The following is a 24,363-nucleotide window of genomic DNA, read 5'->3' as shown; positions in this document are numbered from 1 at the left end:
ATATAATCACTCATGCCTTTTTTTTTTTTTTTTGGCTTTATTTGTTTTGAGAGAGAGCATGAGTGAGCTCAAGTGCCAGAGGGACAGAGAGAGACAGGGAGAGAGAGAATCCCAAGCAGATTCTGGGCTGTCAGCACAGAGCCTGATGCAGGGCTCAAACTGACAACCGTGAGATCATGACCTGAGCCAAGATCAAGAGTTAATCGCTTAACCAACTGAGCCACCCAGCCGCGCCTCAAGCTTTTAAAAAATTATTGTTTGCTTGGTATATTTCTTTTGGTATTGATTTATTCAATAACATTTATTGAGTGTCTAGACATTTATTGAATGTCTAGGAGGCAAAACCCTCATGCAGTTTATATGCCAGTGGGACACATGAAAATATGCAAAACGTATACTGTATAACAAAACCAGAGAGTAATAAGTGCTATGAAGAAGCAGATTAAGGGGATAGAAAGTAACGAGTGACTTCTTTAGATAGAGTACTCAGGAAGGTCTCTGAGGGATTGGCATTCAGGGTGAGGTCTGGATAAAGGATCCTCCAGGGAGCCAGGTACATTGGTATCTGAGGAGCCATGCAGAAAGAGGAACAGCAAATGCAAGGCCCTGAGGCAAGGTGCTTGTTATATCTTTTTCGACTCTTAGTTTTTAATCTTTCTGTGTCATTGTATTTCAAGTCAGATTCCTGAAAGAAGTGTTAATTGATAGGTCTTGTGTTTTAATGTATGATGGTAATCATTGTCTTTTAATTGGTGTGTTTAGCTCATTTTAAGTTTAATGTAATTATTGGTAGGGTTGGATTTAGTTCTACCATTTTATTACTTTTGATTCTTTCTGTTCTTTGTTCAGTGCCTCATCTTTCCTAATTTCTTTTAAATTATCTGAGTATTTTTAGAATTCCATTTTTTTTAACTGTTGGATTTTAATTATGCTCTTTGTATAGTATTTTAAGTGGTGGTTCTAGGGAACTATAAAAATATATTAAATTATATATAATCTACTTAGAATTAATATTTTACCATATCAAGTGAAAAATAGAAATTGTGCAACCACATAGGCTCTTCCCCCAATCCTGATGTAGTTGTTGTATGTTCCGTTTTCATATGTTGAAAATCCTATCAGGCAATGATAATAATTTTTGTTCTCAACAAAAGTTAAAGGTGAAAAATATTGTTCTGTTTACTCAGGTATTTATCCTTTCTTTTGTTGTCCTTTCATTGCTTATATTCCAGTTTCTCTTTGTAATTATTTCCCTTTCACTTGAAGTAGTCTTTCTTTTTTAATTTTTAATGTTGAGATTGAATATATAAACCATAACATTTACTCATTTAGTTCGTTATGTTCAGTGGTTTTTAGTATATTCATGGAGTGTGCAGCCATCACCACAATCCATTTTAGAACATTTTGTCATCCCCAAAAGAAACTATTGGAGACAATAAAAAGATTAATATTTGTCAGGGGTAAGGGGCAAGGAGTGATGATTCGGCAGAGCACAGAAGATTTTTAAGACAATGAAACTAGTCTGTATGATAAGACAATGAAACTAGTCTGTATGATGTTATAATGATGGATATGTGTCAGTATAAATTGTCCAGATCCATAGAATGTACGAAATCAAGAGTGAACCTGAATATGAACTGTGACATTTGGATGATAACGATGTGTCAGTGTAGGTTCATCAGTTGTAACAAATGTACTACTCTGATGGGGAATATTGATAATAGGGGAAAGCTATGCATGTGGGGGGCAAGGGCTTTATGGAAAATCTCTGTGCCTTCCTCTCAATATTGCTGTGAACCTAAAACTGTCCTAAGAAGTAATCTATTAAAAATAAAATACTCCCTGTCCCTTAGCCAGCATCCCCAAGTCTACCACCCCTTGAAGCCTTGCACAACTACTAATCTAATCTGCTGTCTCTATAGATTTGGCATTTCTGGATATCAGAAAATGGAATCATACAATATGTGGCTCTTTCACTTAGCATGTTTTTGAAATTTATCCATGTTGTATCAATATTTAATTTCATTGCCAAATAATATTCGATTGTATGGATATACCACATTTATCTCTTCTCAAGTTGATGGACGTTTGTGCTGTTTCCACTTTTTTATTATTATGAATAATGCTTCTATGAACATTCATGTACAAGTTTTTGTGCAGAGGTATGCTGTCATTTCTCTTAGATGTATACCTAGGAGTGGAATTTTAGGGTCCTATGGTAACTCTGTGTTTAACATTTTGAGGGACTGCCAGACTGTTTTCCAAAGTGTCTATAACATTTTACCTACCCACCAGTAGTGTATGAGGGTTCCAGTTTTTCTACATCCTTGTCAACACTTGTGGTTTCTCATGTTGTTGTTGTTTAATAATCATCTTAGAGGGTGTGAAGTGGTATCTCTGTGGTCTGTGTTGAACATCTTTTTGTGTATATATTAGCCATTTGTAAATTTTCTTTAGAGAAATGTCTATTCAAATCCTGGCCCATTTTAAAATTGGGTTATATGTCTTTTTATTATTGAGTTCTAACAGTTTATATATTCTAGATATTTGTCCTTTATGAGATATATGATTTGCAAATATTTTCTCTCATTCTTTGGGTTGTCTTTTCATGTTCTCGATGGTGTCTTTTGAAGCACAAAAGTTTTAAATTTTGATGAAGCTCAATTTATTTTTTCCTTTGTTTTGTGCCTTTAGTGTCATTGCCTAACCCACAGTCATGGAGAATTATGCTTATGTTTTCTTCCAAGGGTTTTATAGTTTTAGCTCTTACATTTAGGTCTGTGATCCATTTAGAGTTAATTTTTGTGCATGGTATGAAGTAGGGGTCCAACTGTATAGTAAGTATTCTTGAAATAATAAAATAATTTTTGAATTTCTTAGCTACTCTTTGAATTTCCATATAAAATTTATGATCAATTTTCAATTTCTGTCACATTTCTTTTGGTGACAAGTTCTCTTAGTTTTCTTTCATCTTGCAGTGTCTTTATTTCACCTTCATTCCCAAAGTACATTTTCTATACATTTAACTTGGCAGTATTTTTCTGTCAGCACTTTAAAAATGTTGGTCCACTGTCTTCTGGCCTTATTTTTGTTGAATACTTATGCAGTAATTCAAGTATTTGTTTTTCTTTATGTAATGTGTTGTTTTTTATATTTGCTTTTTGAAATTTTCCCCCTATTTCTCTTTTGGACTTTAATAGTTTATTATGTGTCAAGGCGTAGGCTTTAAAACATTTATTTATTTATTTATTTATTTATTTATTATTATTATTATTTTTTGTTTTGTTCATCCTGTTTGGTATTCACTGAAGTTCTTGGATCTGTAAATTTACCTCCTTCACCATTTTTGGGAAATTTTTAGTTATTATTTCTTCAAATATTTGTCTGTACCTGACTGTCTTCTCCTAAGTCGTATGTAATATGAGTACTCAACTTTTTGATATTGTCTCAGCGCTTTCTGTGATTCTGCTCATTTTTTCCTGTTAGATTAAATTATTTCTATTAATCTGTCTTCAAGTTCATTGAGTCTTTCCTCTGACATATCCATTCTACTATTGGGCCCTTACAGTGAATTTTTTATTCCCATTATTTTATTTTTCAATATGACCAGGTTTCCATTTTAATAGTTTATTTTTCTTTGCTGGTCACTTTATATCTTTGCATTTGTTTCAGATATGTTTGCTTTCCTTTATGTATCCTGGTCATAAACACCGATTTTAAGTCTTTTTCTTAAAATATTGATTGCAACATTTGGGTCATTTTGTGGTCGACATCTTTTATCTTATTTCTTGGGAGCTGGTTAGATTTTCCTGGTTCTTTGTATGATTAATTTTGGGTTGTATCTTTCACATTTTGAATATTGTGTTCTGATATTCTGAGTCCTGTCCAAAACCTCTAGAGAATGGTGGGTTTTCATTTGTTTGTCTGTGAAGTTGCTTTTTTGGCTGAGGGTCAACCTGATTAGTTTTAGACTCTAAATCCTGACCTGCCTCCTGTGAGCTGTTTTTCCTTGCAGTATTAATTTTCAAGGCATCTGTATGTTATTCTGGTTTGCCCCATGTACATGTTATCCAGGGATCCATATAGACCCTGGCTGCTAGTCCATACCATGTTCGCTTCTCAATGCTTTTCTTAGGTTGAGTCTGGTAGGTTTCACACAGTACACCTCAGGAGTGAGTGCAGGACTTTTTGTACAGATTTAAAGGACATTTTTCTCCAGCTTTTTAAACCCTTCACCCTATGATTTTCCCTTTACTGTCTTTCACGGGTTTCTGTTCTGATGTTCTTGCTGGAAAATCACTCTTATGCATTGTAGCAGTTCCCATACTGTAGCTTATGCCTCCTGGCAAAGCTGGACTGAGGTGAAAAATAAAAATTTCTCTAACCCACAGCAGCTGCTTTTTCTTTTTTAAAAAGTTTATTTATTTGAGAGTGGGGGAGGGATGGAGAGAGAGAGAGAGAGAGAGAGAGAGAGAGAGAGAGAGAGAGAGAGGGAGAGAATCCCAAGCAAGCTACTCACTGCAGTGCGGAGCCTGATATGGGGCTTGAACTCACAAACCGTGAGATCATGGCCCGAGCCAAAACCAAGAGTCAGACACTTAACTGTCTGAGCCACTCAGGCGCCCCCATAGCAGCTGTTTCTCTGTGTTGGTGGGGAAAGGCAGTGTGGCTACCCATTGTTGGCATTTTCCCGAGGTAAAGCATAGAGTATCAGAAGGATTCTATTCTACATATGTTGGTAGGTGATCTGCTTTCTTGTTAATACTGGCCTACTAGAAAGCATGGAGTGTCAAAAGTGCTGCACAGCGGTTGCTGTCATTGTTGCTTCTGGTTCAGGGGAGGAGGCACCATGCCTCTTTGTTACTGGCTTTTTCCTGGTTTGGGTTAGGAGAGCCAGCAAGTATCTTCTATGAAGGGCTGCTCCTCTTACTGAGACAACAGCCGCTGTTTTGTTACTGGCACTCATCTGCTGTAATGACCTCATAGGGCCACTGCCGCTAGGTGGGAGGATGAGAAGTATCACCCCAGAGCCGGCACTTGGCTGGTGTGAAATGAAGAAAATCGATTCTTTAACCTGTTCGGACTACTTCCATTTCTGGTGCCAACACTGAGGAGAGACTTGGTAGCTTTGTTGCTTGTGCTTGGCTGGCATAGGGTAGGTCAGATCACAAGAACTTTGTTCCTCAGGCCTTTCACCCCCACTGCTACCCCTATGCCCTGGAGAATGGAACCATTTTTTGGAACTTTGTTTGCTCTTGCTCTCAGTTGTTAGTTGTGGACTGCCCCAGAACCCAAGTCGGGAGACAGAGAAGGCAAAAATCATCCCCAGACTACTCCTTAGACCGAGTATCCCCCAGAATTCATATTTTGAAATTGTAACCCCAAGGTGATGGTATTAGAAGGTGGGGCTTTTGCAAGGTGATTAGGCCATGAAAGTGGAGCTGTCATGAATGAGATTAGTGCCCTATGAAAGTGTCCCAAGAAACCTTTCTTACCCCTTCACCATATGAGGTTATAGTAAAAGGATGGCCTCTGTGAACTAGGGAGTTCAGACACTAAATCTGCTGGCACCTTGATCTTCAACTTCCCAGTTTCCAGAACTGTGAGAAACAAATGTTTATTGTTCATAAGCCACTCAGTTTATGGTATTTTTGTTACAGTGGCCCAAATGAGCTAACAGGGAAAGATAGCACTCCCTTGTCCTTAAGTCACAGCTCAAGGGAATGTAATGGGCAGAGCTAGATTGCATTCCTGTGTCACATCTGTAAGGGAGGCTGGCAAAGATAGAGCCTGACTTTTCCACTTCTCTATGAGAGGTAGTCTCTGTCTTTTACCAAGAGTCATATTTTGGGGAATTTCCTAAACACAGAAGAGAGTTCATGTTCTTCATGGCCAGAGAGAATGATGTGTTATTTATATAGTCACCCATTTACACAACAGTTGCTTGATTAATTCACAAACTTCGGCTTCATCTGTGGTTGCAGCCCAGATCCAGTTCTTTAGGGAAACCTGTTGTCTCTCTCTTTAAAATGTATCCCAAATCTTCTTACCTCTGAACACTTTACTGCTGTGCCCTAGTCCAAGCGACTGTCAGTGTTCAGATGAACCACATCACTGGCTTCCCAGGTGGCCCTCTTAATTCCTCTTTTGACTTTGCAACAAGCTTTTCTTCACAGAGCATCCAGGACATTTTTTTAAGTGTTTATTTTGATATCGTTTCAAATTAACAGAAAAGTTATAGGAATAGTACCTAGAACTTCCTTATACCCTTTTTTCAGATTCATCAGTTGTTCATATTTTGCCCCATTGCTTTATCTTCCCCCATCCCCTCCTCTCTTCCTTCCTCAGCTAACACAAACTCTGTCCTTCTCTTTCCATCCCCCACACTTATATACCCCCCTCACTCACACTCATACGTATTTGCGCATACATTAGAATTATGTGTGTGCGTTTAATATTCCCCGACTTTTGAAATAACTTGCAGACATCATGTTCCTTTACTCCTAAATTCTTCAGTGTGGTTTTCCTAATAATAATATGATCTTTTTACATAACTATGAATTTAACATTGATGAAATACTATTTAATCTGTAGTCCATGGTTATCTCAACAATCTCCTTTTTGATTATATTCCCACCAGTTCAGTAGCCATGGCTTTTGTCTCTTTTAATTGGGAATAGTTCTCTGCCTTTGTTAAAAGAAACTTTGGTATATTTGAAAACTATAAGCCATTTCTTTTGTAAATGTGTAGAAGTTGTAAATATGTAGCAAGAGATGTAGGATTTGATTTTGTCTGGTTTTCCTCATCATGAGAGTTTGAGTATGCATTTCTAGAAAGGCTGTCACAGAAACAATATTGGGTCCTTCTTGCGTCCTCATATCGCAAAGTACGTGCTACCTGTGCATCGCAGTGCTGGTGATGTTAATTTGGATGACTTGTTTCAGGTAGTGTAATAACAGATCTCTTCTCTACTATTTTCTCTTTGTAATTATTAAGCAGTTTCCAGGGAGATTTTGATAGCATGGAAATACCCTGTTCATTACCAGACTTTTCTCTGCTAGTTTTAGCATCCATTGATGATTCTTGCCTGGTCAATTATTACTGTGATGATTGTAAAATGGTGATTTTTCTATGGTAAGGAAGAGTTTTCTCTTACTTATTTATTAATATTCACCCAGGAGTTCTTAAGTTAGTAAATGCTTTTACTATTACTATTTTTTTTTAATTTTTTTTTAACGTTTATTTATTTTTGAGACAGAGAGAGACAGAGCATGAACGGGGGAGGGTCAGAGAGAGGGAGACACAGAATCTGAAACAGGCCCCAGGCTCTGAGCTGTCAGCACAGAGCCCGACGTGGGGCTCGAACTCACGGACCGCGGGATCATGACTTGAGCTGAAGTTGGCCGCTTAACCGACTGAGCCACCCAGGCGCCCCTTACTATTACTATTTAATCTATTACTTTTGTTATTTATTTTGATGCTCTAATTGTTCCAGTGGAAGTCCCTTAACCTGCACTTTATTCTTTAATATATCCCCATCATTTTTGCACTTGCTTGTTTTTTGGTAAACCACATGTTCCATGTTCATGTTGTTTGAACAAGAATCAAACTTCTCTCCAAGGAGTCTGGTTTCCTCTTAAATGGAGAATGCAATTTAGAAACTAGAATATTTGTCCTAGGGTTGCTGGTTGTCATTCCTACTAGTCATTCTCAGCATACAAAGCTAGATAATAACTTACACACACACACCTATATTTGTATCTACCTGTTAGAAATCATGGGTTCATATTGATACCCATAATTTCAGTCAAAACCCATAGAGTTCTTTCTAGTCTTTCTTCTTTCCACTTTTGGAACTCCTTTCTCTAACAGCAGGAAAGGCGACTCTCATGGTCCTCAGCATATTTCCTCATTTGCTTAATTCTTCGTTGTAACGAAAGCAGTTTCAGAATTGTTAATGCATACCACTGCAAAAAAGAAACAAATATATTAACTAGAATTAAATATTTATTTATAGTTCTTTTGGTCTTAAAAAAAATTTTTTTTAATGTTTATTTATAATTGAGAGAGAGACATAGTGCACAAGCAGGGGTGGGATAGAGAGAGAGAGAGACAGAATATGAAGCAGGCTTCAGGCTCTGAGCTGTCAGCACAAAGCCTGACGGGGTCAGGGAGGGGGCTTGAACTCACAATCATGAGATCATGACCTGAGCCTGAGTTGGATGCTTAGCCAACTGAGCCATCCAGGCACCCCTATAGTTCTTTTGGTCTTTAGCCTGAGGGTATGTATTCATTTCCTAGGATTGCTGTAATAAATTACCACACAGTTAGTAGCTTAACAACAGAAATTCTTTCACATTTCTGGAGGCCAGAAGTCTTAGAATCAAGGTATTGACACAACCATGCTCCCTCTAGTGGCTCTAGGGGAATCCTTCCATGCTACTTCCAGCTTCTGGCGACTCCGGGTTTTCCCTGGCTTGTGGCAGCATAACTCCAGTCTCTGCCTTCATCTTCTCAGAGCTTTCTCCTCTTTGTGTCTTCTTCTCTTCTGACTCTTTAAGGTTACATTCCCAGCTTCCAGTGGTTAGGACGTGAGTATTTCTTTCTGGGGGCCACCATTTAACCCAGGACAGGGTATATAGTTACTTGAGTTATTACCTTCAGTTTATTCTTTCAGTGTTTTTATTGTTCACTTGAAATACAGTAGGGTTGATTTGTTTCTGTTTATATTGAATTTTAGGTTTCTCCCTTATTTATTTGTTTTTGAATATGCAAAACATCAGCAGTTTCAGAAATCTGATAATAAGTTAATAGATACAGAATTATAAATCGTGACTATTATTAAGGAAATGGACAGGTACATTGGAAGAGAACAACAGAATAGGCCATATGGACGCAGAGACAGAGCTAGGTCATACTTATTTGAATAAGTGGCATGTAAACTGAGATTGAAGGAATGGAAGCCAGTCATGTAAAAGTAGAGTAAAGAGCTTTCCCACAAATGGAAAAGCATACGAGAAGGCCTTGATTCAGGGAACGAGCTGGTTGTATTAGAGGAAATGAAAGGAGGCCAGTGGATTCATGTCTGTTGGGGAAGAGGGAGGACAAAATAAGTGCAGTTGTAAAGAAAGCAAGAGACTGAACATGTGAGTAGTTGTAGACGATCTAAAGAGGTTGGGGAGCCAGTAGAGGACAATAACTAGTGGTGGTTTTAGAATGTTTTTATTTATTTACATAAAATACACAAGATGTTTTTATTTATTTTTAAAGTTTATTTATTCAGAGAGAGAAAGAGAGAGAGAGAAGGAGAGAATGTGAGCGTGAATGGGAGAGGGGCAGAGAAAGAGGGAGAGAATCCCAAGTAGGCTCTGTGCTTGGTGGCAAGCCCAACACAGGGCTCAGTCTCATGACTGTGAGATCATGACCTGAGCCAAAATCAAGAGTCAGATACTTAACCAACTGAACCAGCCAGGTGCCCCAGAGGTGTATTTTTAAAAGACTATATTGATTGCTAGGTGGAGCACATGACGCAGGAATAGAAGTGGAGAGACTAGTGACAGACCTGTTTACTGTGTAATAACTGAGATAATGTTGGCTTCTACAAGAGTGGTAGTAGGGAATAATGAGAAAAGTGGATAGATTTAAGGTGTATTTTGGGTTGAAGTGAGAGGACTCGCTAATGGATTGAATTTGGGTGGACAGAGAGAGGGTTTTAGGTTTATGGTTATTGTAGTATTTAAGGATGACCCCCACGTTTGTAGTTTTAGCAACTGGGGAAGAAGTTGATTGCAGATGAAGTGGGCAGTAAGAAACAGATTTCCCTAATGGACCTATTATTATGTTTGAAATGCCTAGGAGATGCAAATGGAAATGTCAAGTTGATAGTTAAATATGCAGTCTTAAATTCAGGAGAGGAAAGTGGAATCTCAGACTTCCCATCTGGTCCCATTACTTCAGTTCATGCTTCCCTACTGCACATCTGTGGTCCCTGTTCTACCCAGTAAACATAAGCAAATTGTCATGAGTTGGCCAGGTCCTGTTTGAGACGTTGTGAGCAACTTGGACTGTAGATGGTCTCTAGGTTTATATGTGGGTACTCCAGTTCCAATTCATTCTTTCCAGAGAGATACAGTTATTTTCCTTCTAAATCATTTAAAGATGTACATTTTGCTTCTTATAGCATAGTTTTATTTTCAACTCTTTCAGAATAAGAGATTTTTCCATTATTAAGTATTAGGCTCTTTTCTGCCCCATCTGAACATACCGTATGAGGTCACTCTAGCTGACTTTGCACCTAGATGGGGAATGTGTGTGTATGTGTGTATTTATGTTTGATATGTACTCTCTGTGTGTCAGTTTGTTTACCAACATCACATTATTTTATTTACAGTATTTTAAAATTATGCTCTTAGAAGGGTTAATCTTGAATCATTTTAAAGATGTCTCTCCTTTTCTCACATATTTATTCTTACAGATGTATGGTTGAATCAAGATTGTGGACACATTTTTAAGAAGTGTAAATTTTTTTCCCTTAACCTCTTGCTTTTGCCTTGATTATTTGCAAATACTTTTTTTTTCTTCTTTTCCATTGAGAAAAGAGTCTTTAAAGAAGGGCCTATCTCCCTCTTATTACGGTTTTTCCATTTACATCTTTCCTAAAGAGAGACTTTCAGTTTCTTCTCTATTTCCTTACTTATTAAGCACCTGTTCTGTATAAGCACTGTGTTAATTTCTGGGCAGGAGAATTATATGGAGAATTAAACAAAATGAAATAAACAAAGCATATTATGAAATAAAATTGGCGTAGCATACTATGTTTATAATTAAAATAGTGTGGTCTTGGGAGGACTAAAAAGTTTAACTTTAAAGCATGACATATCAGTTTCTGGTCATTTTATTTATTTTTAAATCTTTTTAAATATCTTTTTTCCTGTATTTTTATTTTTTAAGGGTCATACAGCAATGCTTCATACTGGCTCATGGCATCCCAAAATAAAGGGAGAATTTATGACTTGCTCAAATGATGCGTGAGTACTATTGATAATTCACCTAATACATTAATATCTTTCAGTATTTTCTTTAATATTTGTATTGTTACATGCTGGCCAGTAAAGTAGGAAATAGAGTGTTAGGAATCCTGATGTTTACATATTCTTTTTTCTTTTTTTTAAGTTTTTACTTTTATTCCATCATCATATAGTGTAATATTACTTTCTTTAAATTTTTTTAATGTTTATTATTTTGAGAGAGAGAGACAGAGCATGAGTGGCGGAGGGGAAGAGAGAGAGTGAGACACAGAATCTGAAGCAGGCTGCAGACTCTGAGCTGTCAGCACAGAGCCCAAGTTTCATTTGTACAATATAGTGATTCTGCATTTCCATACAACACCTGGTACTCATCACATAAGTACACTCCTTGATCCCCATCACCTATTTCACCCATCCTCCCACCCACCTCCCCTCTGGCAACCATTAGTTTTGTTCTCTATAGTTAAGTGTCTGTTTCATGGTTTGTCGTTCTCTCTTTTTTTATTCCTTTGCTCATTTGTTTTATTTCTTAAATTCCACATGTGAGTGAAATTATATGGTATTTGTGTTTCTCTCTCTGGCTTATTTTACTTATCATAATACTCTATAGCTCCATTCAGGTTGTTGGAAATGCCAAGATTTCATACTTTTTCATTGCTGAATAATATTCCATTGTGTGTGTGTGTGTGTGTGTGTGTGTGTGTGTGTGTGTGTATACACATACACATTACATCTTCCTTGTCCTCCCCTCCCCCCCCCCCCCCCCCCCCCCCCCCCCCCCCCCCCCCCCCCCCCCCACGCACACACATCTAGGGTTAGGGTTTAGGATAGGGTTAGGGAAAGGGTGAGGATATGTGCCTTATATCCTGCAGTTCAGAGACCTCTCCAGAGAATGAAACCCTAGACTTCTGCTTGGGCGTGATTAGACATGGCATACATACACCAACAATAGCCAAATTATGGAAAGAGCCCAAATGTCCATTGACTAATGAATGGATGAAGATGATGTGGTATATATATTAATGGAATATTACTCAGCCATAAAAAAGAATGGGATCTTGCCATTTGCAGCGACTTGGATGGAGCTGGAAAGTATTATGCTAAGCAAAGTAAGTCAGTCAGAGAAAGACAAATACACACATGATTTCACTCATGTGAAATTTAAGAAACTAAACAGATGAACCAGGGGAAGAAAGACAAGAAAACCAGAAAACAGACCCTTAACTATAGACAACAAACTGAGAGGGGAGGGTGGTGGGGAGGGATAGGGAATTGGCTGAATGGATGATAGGTATTAAGGCAGGTACTTGTGATGAGCACTGGGTGTTATATGTAAGTGATGAATCACTAAATTCTACACCTGAAACTAATATAATGGTGTATTTTAACTAACTGGAATTTAAGTAAAAACTTGAAAAAAAGTACATATTCTTGTTCTTAACTTTTATAGTATAAGGTTTGTTTAAATAAATAAAACTACGAAAATGAGAGTTGGCATAAATTCCAGTACAGTTTATTAGGGTGCTCAATGGATCAGACTCATGCTATTAAGTGGACTCAAATGACTTTGAAGTTGTGACTAATAACTTATTAGTTTTTATAATAAAGATTGATTTCTGAGTCTAATAGCTAATATAAGTTTATTGTTTAAATTATTATTTTTTGGAAGTAATAACTGAAAAAATTGATTAAGTAGTTATTAAGATTCTTTTGTATTGTATCTGTTGGCCTAGAACTCAAGAATATTATAGGAAATATTTGAGCAGCTTTTCCCTATATTATTAAATTGTATGATTAATTTTTAGTATTAAGAGTAGTTCACAAGAATGCACTGTAGGTAATGTTATGGAGAAATTGCAATGGAAAATTTTATAAATTAAAAGATATAGATGGTGTTATTTAGGTGAAACGTATTTTAGATAAAATATATTTTGTTTTTAGGCTATTTTGTCTTTCATCTTTACTTTCTGTTATTTATATTTTGCCTCATTTACCTTCAAAATTGCTATTGACATTTTTGGATAGTTTGTGTATTCTGGAATTAATCTTTAGAGTAACAGACAAAAGGTATAATTTTACTCCCATAGCACAATTTAAAAATTAATTTGATCTGAAAGGAACTAAAATTTGGGAATCTATACAGAATATGACTGAAACAGGATAAGACAATTTGATTAAAATTTCTGGTAAATAGACCTATGTAGTTCTAACTTGTTTTTTTTCTTTGTCTTGTTATCTTTCCAAAACTTAAATTATGTATGTTTAAAGTGACATTCCTAATTTTAGCAAATCAATTTTCTGATTTCTTTGGGAATTTAGCAGCTAATCTAAATTAATAGTATCTCATGACCAGGTAAGGCTTATTCTAGAAATGCAAGAATTTTTTACAATTAAGAAATTTTACCATCAAGAAATTTTTAAGATAATTCGTTAACAAATGAAAAATTACAAATCACATGATATTATTATATGATAACATTGACATTTGATAAAATTTAGTTGTCTTTCCCAGTATAAGTTCTTTAAAAAAAAAATTTTTTTTTAATGTTTATTTTTGAGAGAAAGAGAATGTGAGCGGGGGAGGGACAGAGAGAGAGGGAGACACAGAATCCAAAGCAGACTCCAGACCCTGAGCTGTCAGCACAGAGCCCGACGCAGGGCTCAAACCCACAAACTGTGAGATTATGACCTGAGCCGAAGTCAGACACATAATGGATTGAGCCACCCAGATGCGCCCCCCCCCCCAGTAAAAGTTCTAAGTAAAATAGGAATAGGAAGAAATTAATAAAACTCTTAAAAAAATTATTTACCAAAATTTAAAGTAAATATTGTATTATATATTTAAGTACTGAAGCTATTTGTATTTAATAAGAAGACAAGGATTCCCACAACTGTATAGAGGCTTTATGCAGTATAGATTTTTTTAAATTTTATTTTTTAAAATTTATATCCAAATTAGCATATAGTGCAACAGTGATTTCAGGAGTAGATTCCCCTTACCCATTTAGCTCATCATCCCTCCCACACCACCTCTAGTAACCCTCTGTTTGTTCTCCATATTTAAGAGTCTCTTATGCTTTGTCCTTCTCCCTGTTTTTATATTATTTTTGTTTCCCTTCCCTTCTGTTCATCTGTTTTGTCTCTTAAAGTCCTCATATGAGTGAAGTCATATGATATTTGTCTTTCTCTGATTAATTTCACTTAGCATATAGTACCTTCCAGTTCCATCCATGTAGTTGCAAATGGCAAGATTTCATTCTTTTTGATTGCCGAGCAATACCCCACTGTATATATACCACATCTTCTTTATCCATTTATCCACTGATGGACATTTGGGCTCTTTCCATACTTTGGCTATTGTTGATAGTGCTGCTGTAAACATTGGGGTGCATGTGTCCCTTTGAAACAGCACACCTGTATCCCTTGGATAAATGCCTCGTAGTGCAATTGCTGGGTCATTGGATAGTTCTATTTTTAGTTTTTTGAGGAACCTCTATACTGTTTTCCAGAGTGGCTGCACCAGCTTTATGCAGTATAGATTTAAAGACTTTATATAGTGTAGTAATATAAGGAAATAAATACATTAATATATGAGTCAGAAGAAAACATTCTATTAAAGCACAGAGGGGGGCGCCTGGGTGGCTCAGTCAGTTAAGCGGCCGACTTCGGCTCAGGTCATGATCTCGCAGTCTGTGAGTTTGAGCCCTGCCTCGGGCTCTGTGCTGACCACTCAGAGCCTGGAGCCTGTTTCCGATTCTGTGTCTCCCTCTCTCTCTGACCCTCCCCCGTTCATGCTCTGTCTCTCTCTGTCTCAAAAATAAATAAATGTTAAAAAAAGAAATTAAAAAGCACAGAGGAACCAGGTAATTTTGGTTAAAAGCTTCAATGAATAAAGCAATTGGAAAAAAAAACTTGTTCTCTAAACTAGTAAGGATCAGGCTAAATGGTCGGCTCTCATAGTTGGCTAACACAGTAACTTTATGAACTCTGCAGAAGCTTTTCCCAAATTGATTTCCAAGATATGTAAATTAGTAAAGAAAGGCATTCCATGGTCAAATAAGTTTGAGAAACTTTGAACATTATATTTCCAGGCCAGCGATCTACAATAAACATTTAAATACTTTTGTATAGGGGTACCTGGGTGGCTTAGTCGGTTAAGCATCCAACTCTTGATTTTGGCTCAGGTCATGATCTCATGGTTCATGAGATGGAACCCCACGTCAGGTTCTGTGCAGGCACACAAGTGCTCTCTCTCTCTCAAAATAGATAAACTTAGAAAAAGATAAATAGTTTTATATAGAATTTATAGAAACCTATTTAACTTTGTTAATGCTCTAAACAATGGTTTGGATAAAGTTCTAAGTCATGACACTTTATTGGGCATAAAATATAGTTTTTCCCATTCCTTGCAAGAGCAATTCTTTAATTCCCTGCTCAAACCACCGACATACTAGTATATTGTACCTTTGAAAATATGCTCCAGTTTCTTTTTACACTGTACAGATGAGCTTTTTTTGTCCATACTTTTGTATGAAGATCAGTTGGCTTTAACCATAGACCCCAATTATACATATTCTTTACCACCTTAAAAAAAAAATCTACCACTAATAAATTCAGATGGTTTGCAGCTTGACTTTTTCTTGACCTTTGACTTTGAGGGTAGTAATTAGTAATAGGCTATGCTGTGAGAGATCAGCCCAGATGCCTAGTTAAATCAGCAAATACAGTGTGCTCACTATGTGGCAGGTACTCCTGTGTGTGATATAAGTCTCTGCCTTCATGATGCTTACATTTAAGTAGAGGTGAGTGCTTGGAGACAGACAAGGTACAGATACAGTAGTAAATTAATATAGTTTTATGTAGTAATAAGTATTGAGAATAAAATAAAGTAAAGCAGAAGGGTAGAAAGTAGAAGTGTCTTCTGTATGTAGAGTAGGCAGAGAAGGCCTCAGAGGAGGTCACCTTTTTTTTTTCAACGTTTTTTTTTTTTTTTTTTTTTTTTTTTTTTAATTTATTTTTGGGACAGAGAGAGACAGAGCATGAACGGGGGAGGGGCAGAGAGAGAGGGAGACACAGAATCGGAAACAGGCTCCAGGCTCCGAGCCATCAGCCCAGAGCCTGACGCAGGGCTCAAACTCACGGACCGCGAGATCGTGACCTGGCTGAAGTCGGACGCTTAACCGACTGCGCCACCCAGGCGCCCCAGAGGAGGTCACCTTTTAATGTTTATTTGTTCTTGAGAGAGAGAGAGACAGAGAGTGAACAGGGGAGAGACAGAGAGAGAGAGGGAGACACAGAATCCAAAGCAGGCTTCAGGCTCTGAGTTGTCTGCACAGAGCCTGTTGTGGGGCTCGAACCCAGGAACTGCAAGGTCATGACCTGAGCTGAAGTCGGCTGCTTAACCCACTGAGCCACCCAGGCACCCTGAGGAGGTGACCTTTTAGTTGAGACTTATACCATGCACAGGAGGTAGCTCTAGCAGAGAGAACCTTCCAGGCCAAAGTGGCAGCATAATTCAAGACCTTAAGAAGGGAATGTATTAAGACATATTGGAAGGGCGGAAAATCTGGTTTTGTTGATAGGAAAGGTAGGAATGACAGGAAGTGAATTTGAAGAAGAAAGCAGGGACTAGATCATATAAGGTATTGTAGTCTAAGGTATAAAGGGTTAGGATTTTAATGTAATTATAAGGCCAGCCAATAAAGAGTCCTATGATTTTGATTTTCATAGGAATGTTCACTCTACAGGGTGTTAAAATTTTCCAGTGATCTCAACTATAATAAAGGCCATGAATGGAAAACCCACAGTGAATATCCTACTCAATAGGGAAAAACAGAGCTTTCCCTGTAAGGTCAGGAACAAGACAAGGATGTCTACTTTCACCACTTTTATTCATCATAGTACTGAAAATCCTAGCCACAGCAATCAAACAAACAGAGAGCATCCAAATTGGAAATGAAGAAGTAAAACTTGCAATTTTTGCAGATGACATGATACTATATATAGAAAATCCTAAAGACTCCACCAAAAAACTACTAGAACCGATAAATTAATTCATTAAGGTTACAGGATATAAAATCAATGCATAGAGAAATCTGTTGCATTTTTATATAGTAATAATGAAGCAACAGAAAGAGAAATTAAGAAAATAATCCTATTTACAATTATACCAAAATAATAAAATACCTAGGAATACACTTAACCAAAGAGGTGAAAGCCCTATATTCTTTAAAATTATAAAACATTGTTGAAAGAAATTAAAGATGACACAAACAAATGGAAACCGACATTCCACGCTCACAGATTGGAAAAACATATATAGTTAAAATGTTGAGTCCACCCAAAGCAATCTACACATTTAATGTAATCTCTGTCAAAATACCAACAACAGTTTTCACAGAACTGTAACAAATAATCCTAAAATTTATATAGAAGCACAAAAGACCCTGAAGAGCAAAAACAGTCTTGAAAAAGAAAAGCAAAGCTGGAGACATCACAATGCTAGACTTCAAGTTAGATTACAAAGCGGTAGTCATCAAAAACTGTTTAGCAGCACAAAAATAGACACATAGATCAATGGAACAGAATAGAAAACTCAGGAATAAACCCACAAGTATATGGTCAATTAATCTTTGACAAAGCAGGAAAGAATATGCAATGGGAAAAAGTCGCTTCAACAAATGGTGTTGGGAAAATTGGACAGCAACATGCAAAAGAATGAAACTGGACCACTTTCTTATACCATACACAAAAGTAAACTTAAAACAGATTAAAGACTTAAATGTGAGACCTAAAACCATAAAAGTCCTAGAAGAGAGCACAGGCAGAAATGTCTCTGACATCAACCCTAGCAACGTTTTTCTAGGTAGGTCTCCTGAGGCAAAGAAAACTACATCAAGACAAAACTTCTGCACAGTGAAGGAAACAATCAACAAAACTAAAAGACAACCTATTGAATAGGAGAAGATACTTGCAAATGACTTATTCAATAAAGGGTTAGTATCCAAAATATATAAAAAATTTATATAATTCAACACCTAAAAAAAGAATAATCCAATAAAAATAGAAGACATGAACAGATATTTCTCCAAAGAAGACATCCAGATGACCAATGGACACATGAAAAGATGTTCAACATCACTCATCATCAGGGAAATGCAAATCAAAGCCACACTGAAATACCAGCTTACATCTGTCAGAATAACTAGAATCAAAAAGACAAGAAGTAACAAGGCCAGAATGTGGAGGAAAAGGAACCCTTGTGCACTCTTGGTGGGAATGGAAACTGGTGCAGCCACTCGGGAAAGCAGTATGGACTTTCCTCAGAAAGTTAAAAATACAACTATTTTGTGGTCCGGTAATTGCACTACTGGCTATTTATCCCCAAAATACAAAAAACTAACTCAAAGGGATATGTGTACTTCTATTTTTATAGCATTGTTATTTATAATAGCCAAATTATGGAAGCAGCCCAAGTGTCCCTTGATAGATGAATAAAGAATATGTACAATAGAATATATGTACAATGTGTACAATAGAATATTATTGAGCCATAAAAAAGAATGCGGTCTTGCCATTTGCAGTGATGTAGATGGAGCAAAAGCGTTATACTGCTAAGCAAAATAAGCCAGTCAGAGAAAGAGAAATGCAATATGATTTCACTCATATGTAGAATTTAAGAAACAAACAAAAAATGACCAAAGGCCAAAAAAAAAAAAAAAAAGACAAATCAATGGACTTTTCCCTTGTATTCTTTTTTTATTAGGTATTGGAACCAGGATTACACTGGTCTCCTAAATAAGGCAGCTTTCCCTCTTTTTCTATTACCTGGCATCTATGCCCAAGTTCATAAACATGGCCATAAACAAAAACCTTATGGAACTGTCAAGGTCATCCAACAAGTTGAATTAAAGTCCACACCCAGAGTTCTAACATAGAAAGTATTTTAGAAGATTTATTTTATTTTTGACTACAGTTTCTCATATTTTTTTGTAAAAAATATATATTTAATAAATTTAGAATAAATATTAGAAGTAAGCAGGAGGAATTTAGAAGAAAATACTTTGATCAAAAAATTTCAGGAAAGTATCTGTGATGTTATATTAAGTGCTAATACTATTATACTTCAGTGTAATTGTCAGACCAGTATTTTACCTTGTAACACTAGAGGATATTCTAAATAGGTTTTAGGAATAAAAAGAATAACCATGATATATTGGTTACTTTCCAACACAATGAAAAAATACATAGATTATTAGGAACAATTAACATCTGATCAGGCATCATCCGAATTCTTAGGTCTGATACTATGAAGTTCATCCTGGATTAAGAAATATTCCTGTGGTTCAGGAGTTAGTTCAGTTATGGCCTTTGGGCAAAATCTGACTATAGTTTTTGTGTGTCTCATAGCTCAGAGATGCTACTCTGCTTTTCATAGCTTTATCTCATTCTCTTCTTTGTTGGTGAGGGTTGACAGAGAGGCAAACATCAACTGTACATCCTATAAACTATTTTCTTGGAGACTTTATTAGGGGTTATTTAGGATTTAAAGTAGGATCATTTCATCAGACTTCATCGAGCTCATTGTAGTAATATCCTCTTCTTCGTCTTTCTCTTCTTCCCTAGTCTCCTTCTATCTCACCCTCTTTACCCTCATTTTGGGCAGCTGGAAAATAATGTATTTTGGATAATACGACCGTGGTGTAGATAGCTTCTGGATGAAAGTTATTCATCTCAGCATTTCCTCTGTTATCATAGTGTTATGTATTTAGTACTAATTAACACGTGTTTGTCAGGTTATTGTTATCAAGTAGTGTAGGAGTAGAGAGGGAATTCTTTCCAGATCAAAACCAGCCTTTCTTGTAAGCCACACATATTATGAATAAATTTAGATACATTAGGAGTGAAGTGCTATCCCACAGATAGCATTTGTGGGAAACTATTCCCTTGGAGGTGAAGGTGGTGCTCACTATTTTGTTCTGGCCTCCTGTATGCCCAGTTAAATTATGATGTTAACTTTGAGTATGAGTTGGAGATGCTAGTACCTTAAACTTTTGATCTTATGCATTTCAATATTAAACACAAACCTGAGATAAGGCCAATTTAGGAATGAAATGAGGAGGAAGAGGGTAATATGGAAATCTTTTAGGTTTTCCCAAATTTATCAGAATGAAGCATAGATAATAAGGCAGAGCTCACTACATTACACTTGGAAGTAAATGTTAATGAAAACCAGATGGTACTGAAGATAAAAATGCTTACTTATCCAGAGGAAGTCAATTCTACTTGTGAATTTATATGATCTGATATGGAGTCACTTTATAATTTGTAGTGCACAGAGTGAGAGTACAAGTGATACTACACTAGTGTAATCTGAGTCCTTGGTGTGGAATTTGTACAGAGCAGAGTCCAGCTCAGCACAGGCTCTGCCCATAGGCACTGCTGAGTGAATCAGTTGCTTCCATTATATACCTGGAGGGTTTTCTATTGCTTACTCAGGAATTTGTATCTCAGAGGAATTTGTTCATATCTATTATAACTACTCCTGCCTCTATATGCAGTTAACAATGAGGAAAAAGCAGGAAAATAATGAAATGCACAAACATTTCACAGTGAGTGGCTGCAGAAAAATAGACAGCGTTAGGTAAGAGTAGCTGGGGAGGTGACAAAACTTCACAACATAATATCTCCTTCTAAAGTCAGGGGAGGGAGGACATATGGAAGAATAGTTAGGCAGTGGTAGGGACCGTGCTAATTTAAAAAAACAAAACAAGATGGGCACAGAGAAAGTGGGTTTAGGCTGGAGTTAAATAGGAGGAACTGGTGGATGTCACAAAATAGCCACAAGATCCATTTGTAAACAGTTGTGAAAAATGACTCCCAAGTACTGAATGAATTTTTGAGGGCTAGAATTCTGCAATAGCTAGCAGAATTAAGAACCAGAGACTTCAAAAAGAAAAAAAAAAAAGCAGAGTAAGACCAATATTTACTCCAGAGTGCAGTAGTCTGAGGAAAGTCAGGCTGCTCATGTAGTATTAAATATGCCCACTAGCAATGGCTCAGGTGGGTACAGGGAGCATAGAAGAAGAGTTGCTAATGCCACTTGCTTGTAAGAATCAGGGAAAGCTTTATACTGGAATTTGTAATCTGTGGGCAGTAGTCTCCCTTATCCAAGGGGGATATATTTCCCAAGACCCACAGTGGATGCCTGAAACCATGGATGCTACTAAGTCCTTCATGTACTATGTTTTTCCTGTACATAATTAACTATGATGAAGCTTAATCTATAAAAAAGACACAGTAAGAGATTAGCAACAGTAATGAATAATAAAATAGAAAAATTACAATATACTGTAATGAAAGTTATGTGAGGGGCGCCTGGGTGAGTCAGTTGGTTAAGCATCCGACTCTTGATTTCAGCTCAGGTCACATGATCTCATGGTTCATGAGTTTGAGCCCTGCATCAGGCTCTCCATTGATCGTGCAAAGCCTGCTTGGGATTCTCTCTTTCTCCCTCTATGTCCCTTCCTTCCCTCAAAGTAAATAAATAAGCTTTAAAAAATACATTAAAAAAAGTTATGTGAATGTGCGCTCTCTCTCTCTCTCTCTCTCTCTCTCTCTCTCAAAATATCTTACTGTACTGTACTCACCCTTCTTGTGATGATGCAAGATGGTAAAATGCCTACACGATAAGATGATATGAGGTTTCTGACATAGGCATTGTGCTATGTGCATTAGGCTGCTATTGACCTTCTGATACGTTAGAAGGAGGATCATTTTCTTTTGGACCAGGTTGATCACGAGTAACTGAACCACGGAAAGTGAAACCGTAGATAAGGAAGGGACTCCTGTATTGATATACATTTCTTTTGTGGAAAAGTAGGGAAGTGGTAGAAGGAGGAGGTGGACTTAGAGAAGAATATAGGGAAATGTTAATTTGGGCCCTCAAGGGTGTTAGCATATAGATCATGCAAAATATGTAGTGAACCATGGTTAGGTGATTTTGTCTATAAACAAAAGACATAACTCATATTAGGGTTTATTTTGTACACTGTGAAATGAGTATTTAGAGACTTTAAAATCTAGTCCATTTAGTTTTCTTTTGAGCAACTGAATATTATGAAATGTGAATGTCATGAAAGGATAAAGTTAGGGGGATGCTCTAAATTAAAGGATTTATGGCAAGCATAGAAACCATTTAATTTGCGAACCTTGGTTTGATCTTATTTCTTCTTATAAGAGGAGGAAAGGAAAAGGAGGGAGGGAAGGAAGGGCTAACCAAAAAAAAAAAAAAAAAAAAAAAAGCAATAAAGAGACAATTTGGGGGATAATTAGAGAAATTTGGCTATCAGGTGATATGACATTAAAAAAATGGCCACAATTTGTCATCTTTCCTTGTACCCATGCTCTTTGCAGTGTGACTTTGCAGGTACTCCCATTAAGTAAGACTCCATTAAGAGATGGAGTCTATTTCCCCACCTCAGGAATATGGGCTGATTCACAGAATGTGACAAAAATGATAGTGTGCCATTTCTGAGCATAGGCTTCTGAAGAGTTTTTGTGTCTTCCATTTTCTTGGAGCCATGGCATTGCCATCTGATCAAGCTCTGGCTAACCTGCTGGAGGGTGAAAGATCTGGTGAAGGAGAGTTCAGTTTTCCCAGTTGAGGCCATCCTAGCTTATAGTCTGCCAACTCCCAAACTTGTGAGAGACTCAAAGGTGGATCAGCAGAACTGACTACAGACACATGAATTAACTGAACTAGGACAGAGCCACCCAGCTAGAACAGAATCACCCACCTGACTGGACTCATAAGCATTAGTGTATGTCTGTTGTTTTAAGCCATTAAAATTTGGAAATGTTTTGTTATGCATCAGCTGTTTACTGATACAGATATTATTGAATTATGTAGAATCATGGTTATACAGAAGAATGTCTTTGTTCTTACAAGACACCAGCTGATGAATTTAGGTGTGAAATATGTGATAATGCGACTTACTTCAAAATGGTATAACAAAAATAACGTATGTCGATGTGCATGGTGTGTGTGTGTGTATACATTTATGGAAAATGTGTGTGTGGGTATACATCTTTGGAAAGTGAGAGATTAAGAATGCAGATGTGACAGAATGTTATGGTATATGGTGTCCATTGGAAAGGGTATATGGTGTTTATTGTACTGCTCTTTTAACTTGTTTGCAGCTTTGAAGCTTTTCAAAATAAAAGTTAGGAGGATCTTCTTAATAGTGGCTTATTTGGATGTCATCCTGTTAGAAGGTGGAGAAGGGACAGTAAAATGTCCTCCAGACTGAGAAAGCACTTGGAGACTGAAAAACAAAGCAAGTCACTTCATATCATTTACATGGAGATTTATTTAGGGTAACTTACTGACGGGGGATCAGGTGGATAGCAATCCAGTTGCTGCACAGCTATTCTCTGAAAGTCTGGACCTTAATCCACAGATTTTATAGTGTTGTGGTGAGGTCAAAGGGTAGTTATCTAAAGTGGCACCATTTGTGTGCTAGAGGGGAGTGAGGGGAAGAAACTATGTTATCTCTACTAGTTATCTAAATGACTTTAGGGAAGATCAGAACAAGCCTTCCTGAATTCCAGCCAGGGTACCCATTAAACTTCCATGGACCCTGGGACACAAAGGGCCAAAGATGGAGTCAGTATTGTCAGCACTTCTACACATCCATTCCATTCCCACCTTTTTTTTTCTCTATAAGTTGAATGTAAGGTACAGTATAAAGGGTCATGATTATAGTGAGTTGCATTCTACTTTGATCCAGTTTTTTCTTGGATAGTTTTTCAGTGTATCTTAAGTTTCTACATGTCAGTGCTGACTTAGATGGTGAGAACCTAGTATTCAGGGATTGTCTGCATTGGATTATAGGTAGCAGGATTTCCTAAATGTGTTCCTGGGAATGCTACTACCTGTAAGGTGTCCATGGAGAAAGGGTTTAAGGAACCCTTGGAGAATTACAGTGCCTACAACTATAATGTTAAAGATCCTGAGAACTATATTTAAAAAAGAGCTATCATTTTGTAGACATACTGAAACAACTCCATCTTTCTCCCTCTGCCAATAGCACTGTTACACTCTGGGGTTTGGCATTCCCAGGAGTGTACTTTGGGAAATGAAGATTGCCCCTAGTTAATGCTTTTCATGGTGGAATTCAGTACATTATAAACATTTTTTATTTGGTGACAGTTTATAAAGATGAATTATATCAATTAAAACTTTTGGCAGATTTTGGGATGGCATAATAGAAAGAGCATGCAATTTCCAGACCCAGAGCACTTGGGTACTCTACCCTTTGTCATGACCTTGGG

General features: G+C 37.0%; 1 protein-coding gene across 1 annotated transcript in view; it reads left to right on the top strand.

Annotated features, from left to right (window-relative positions):
* WDR70 (WD repeat domain 70) overlaps positions 1-24,363 on the top strand; it is a 299,594-nt gene that overhangs the window by 99,977 nt on the left and 175,254 nt on the right. Inside the window, exon 9 of the mRNA XM_042951763.1 lies at positions 10,952-11,028. Coding sequence (XP_042807697.1) covers positions 10,952-11,028 — 77 coding nt within the window. The remainder of the gene's footprint in view (positions 1-10,951; positions 11,029-24,363) is intronic.

Source organism: Panthera leo, chromosome A1, assembly GCF_018350215.1.
Source record: "Panthera leo isolate Ple1 chromosome A1, P.leo_Ple1_pat1.1, whole genome shotgun sequence".
Taxonomy (NCBI): Eukaryota; Metazoa; Chordata; class Mammalia; order Carnivora; family Felidae; genus Panthera; species Panthera leo.
This window is presented reverse-complemented; position numbering and strand designations above follow the sequence as displayed.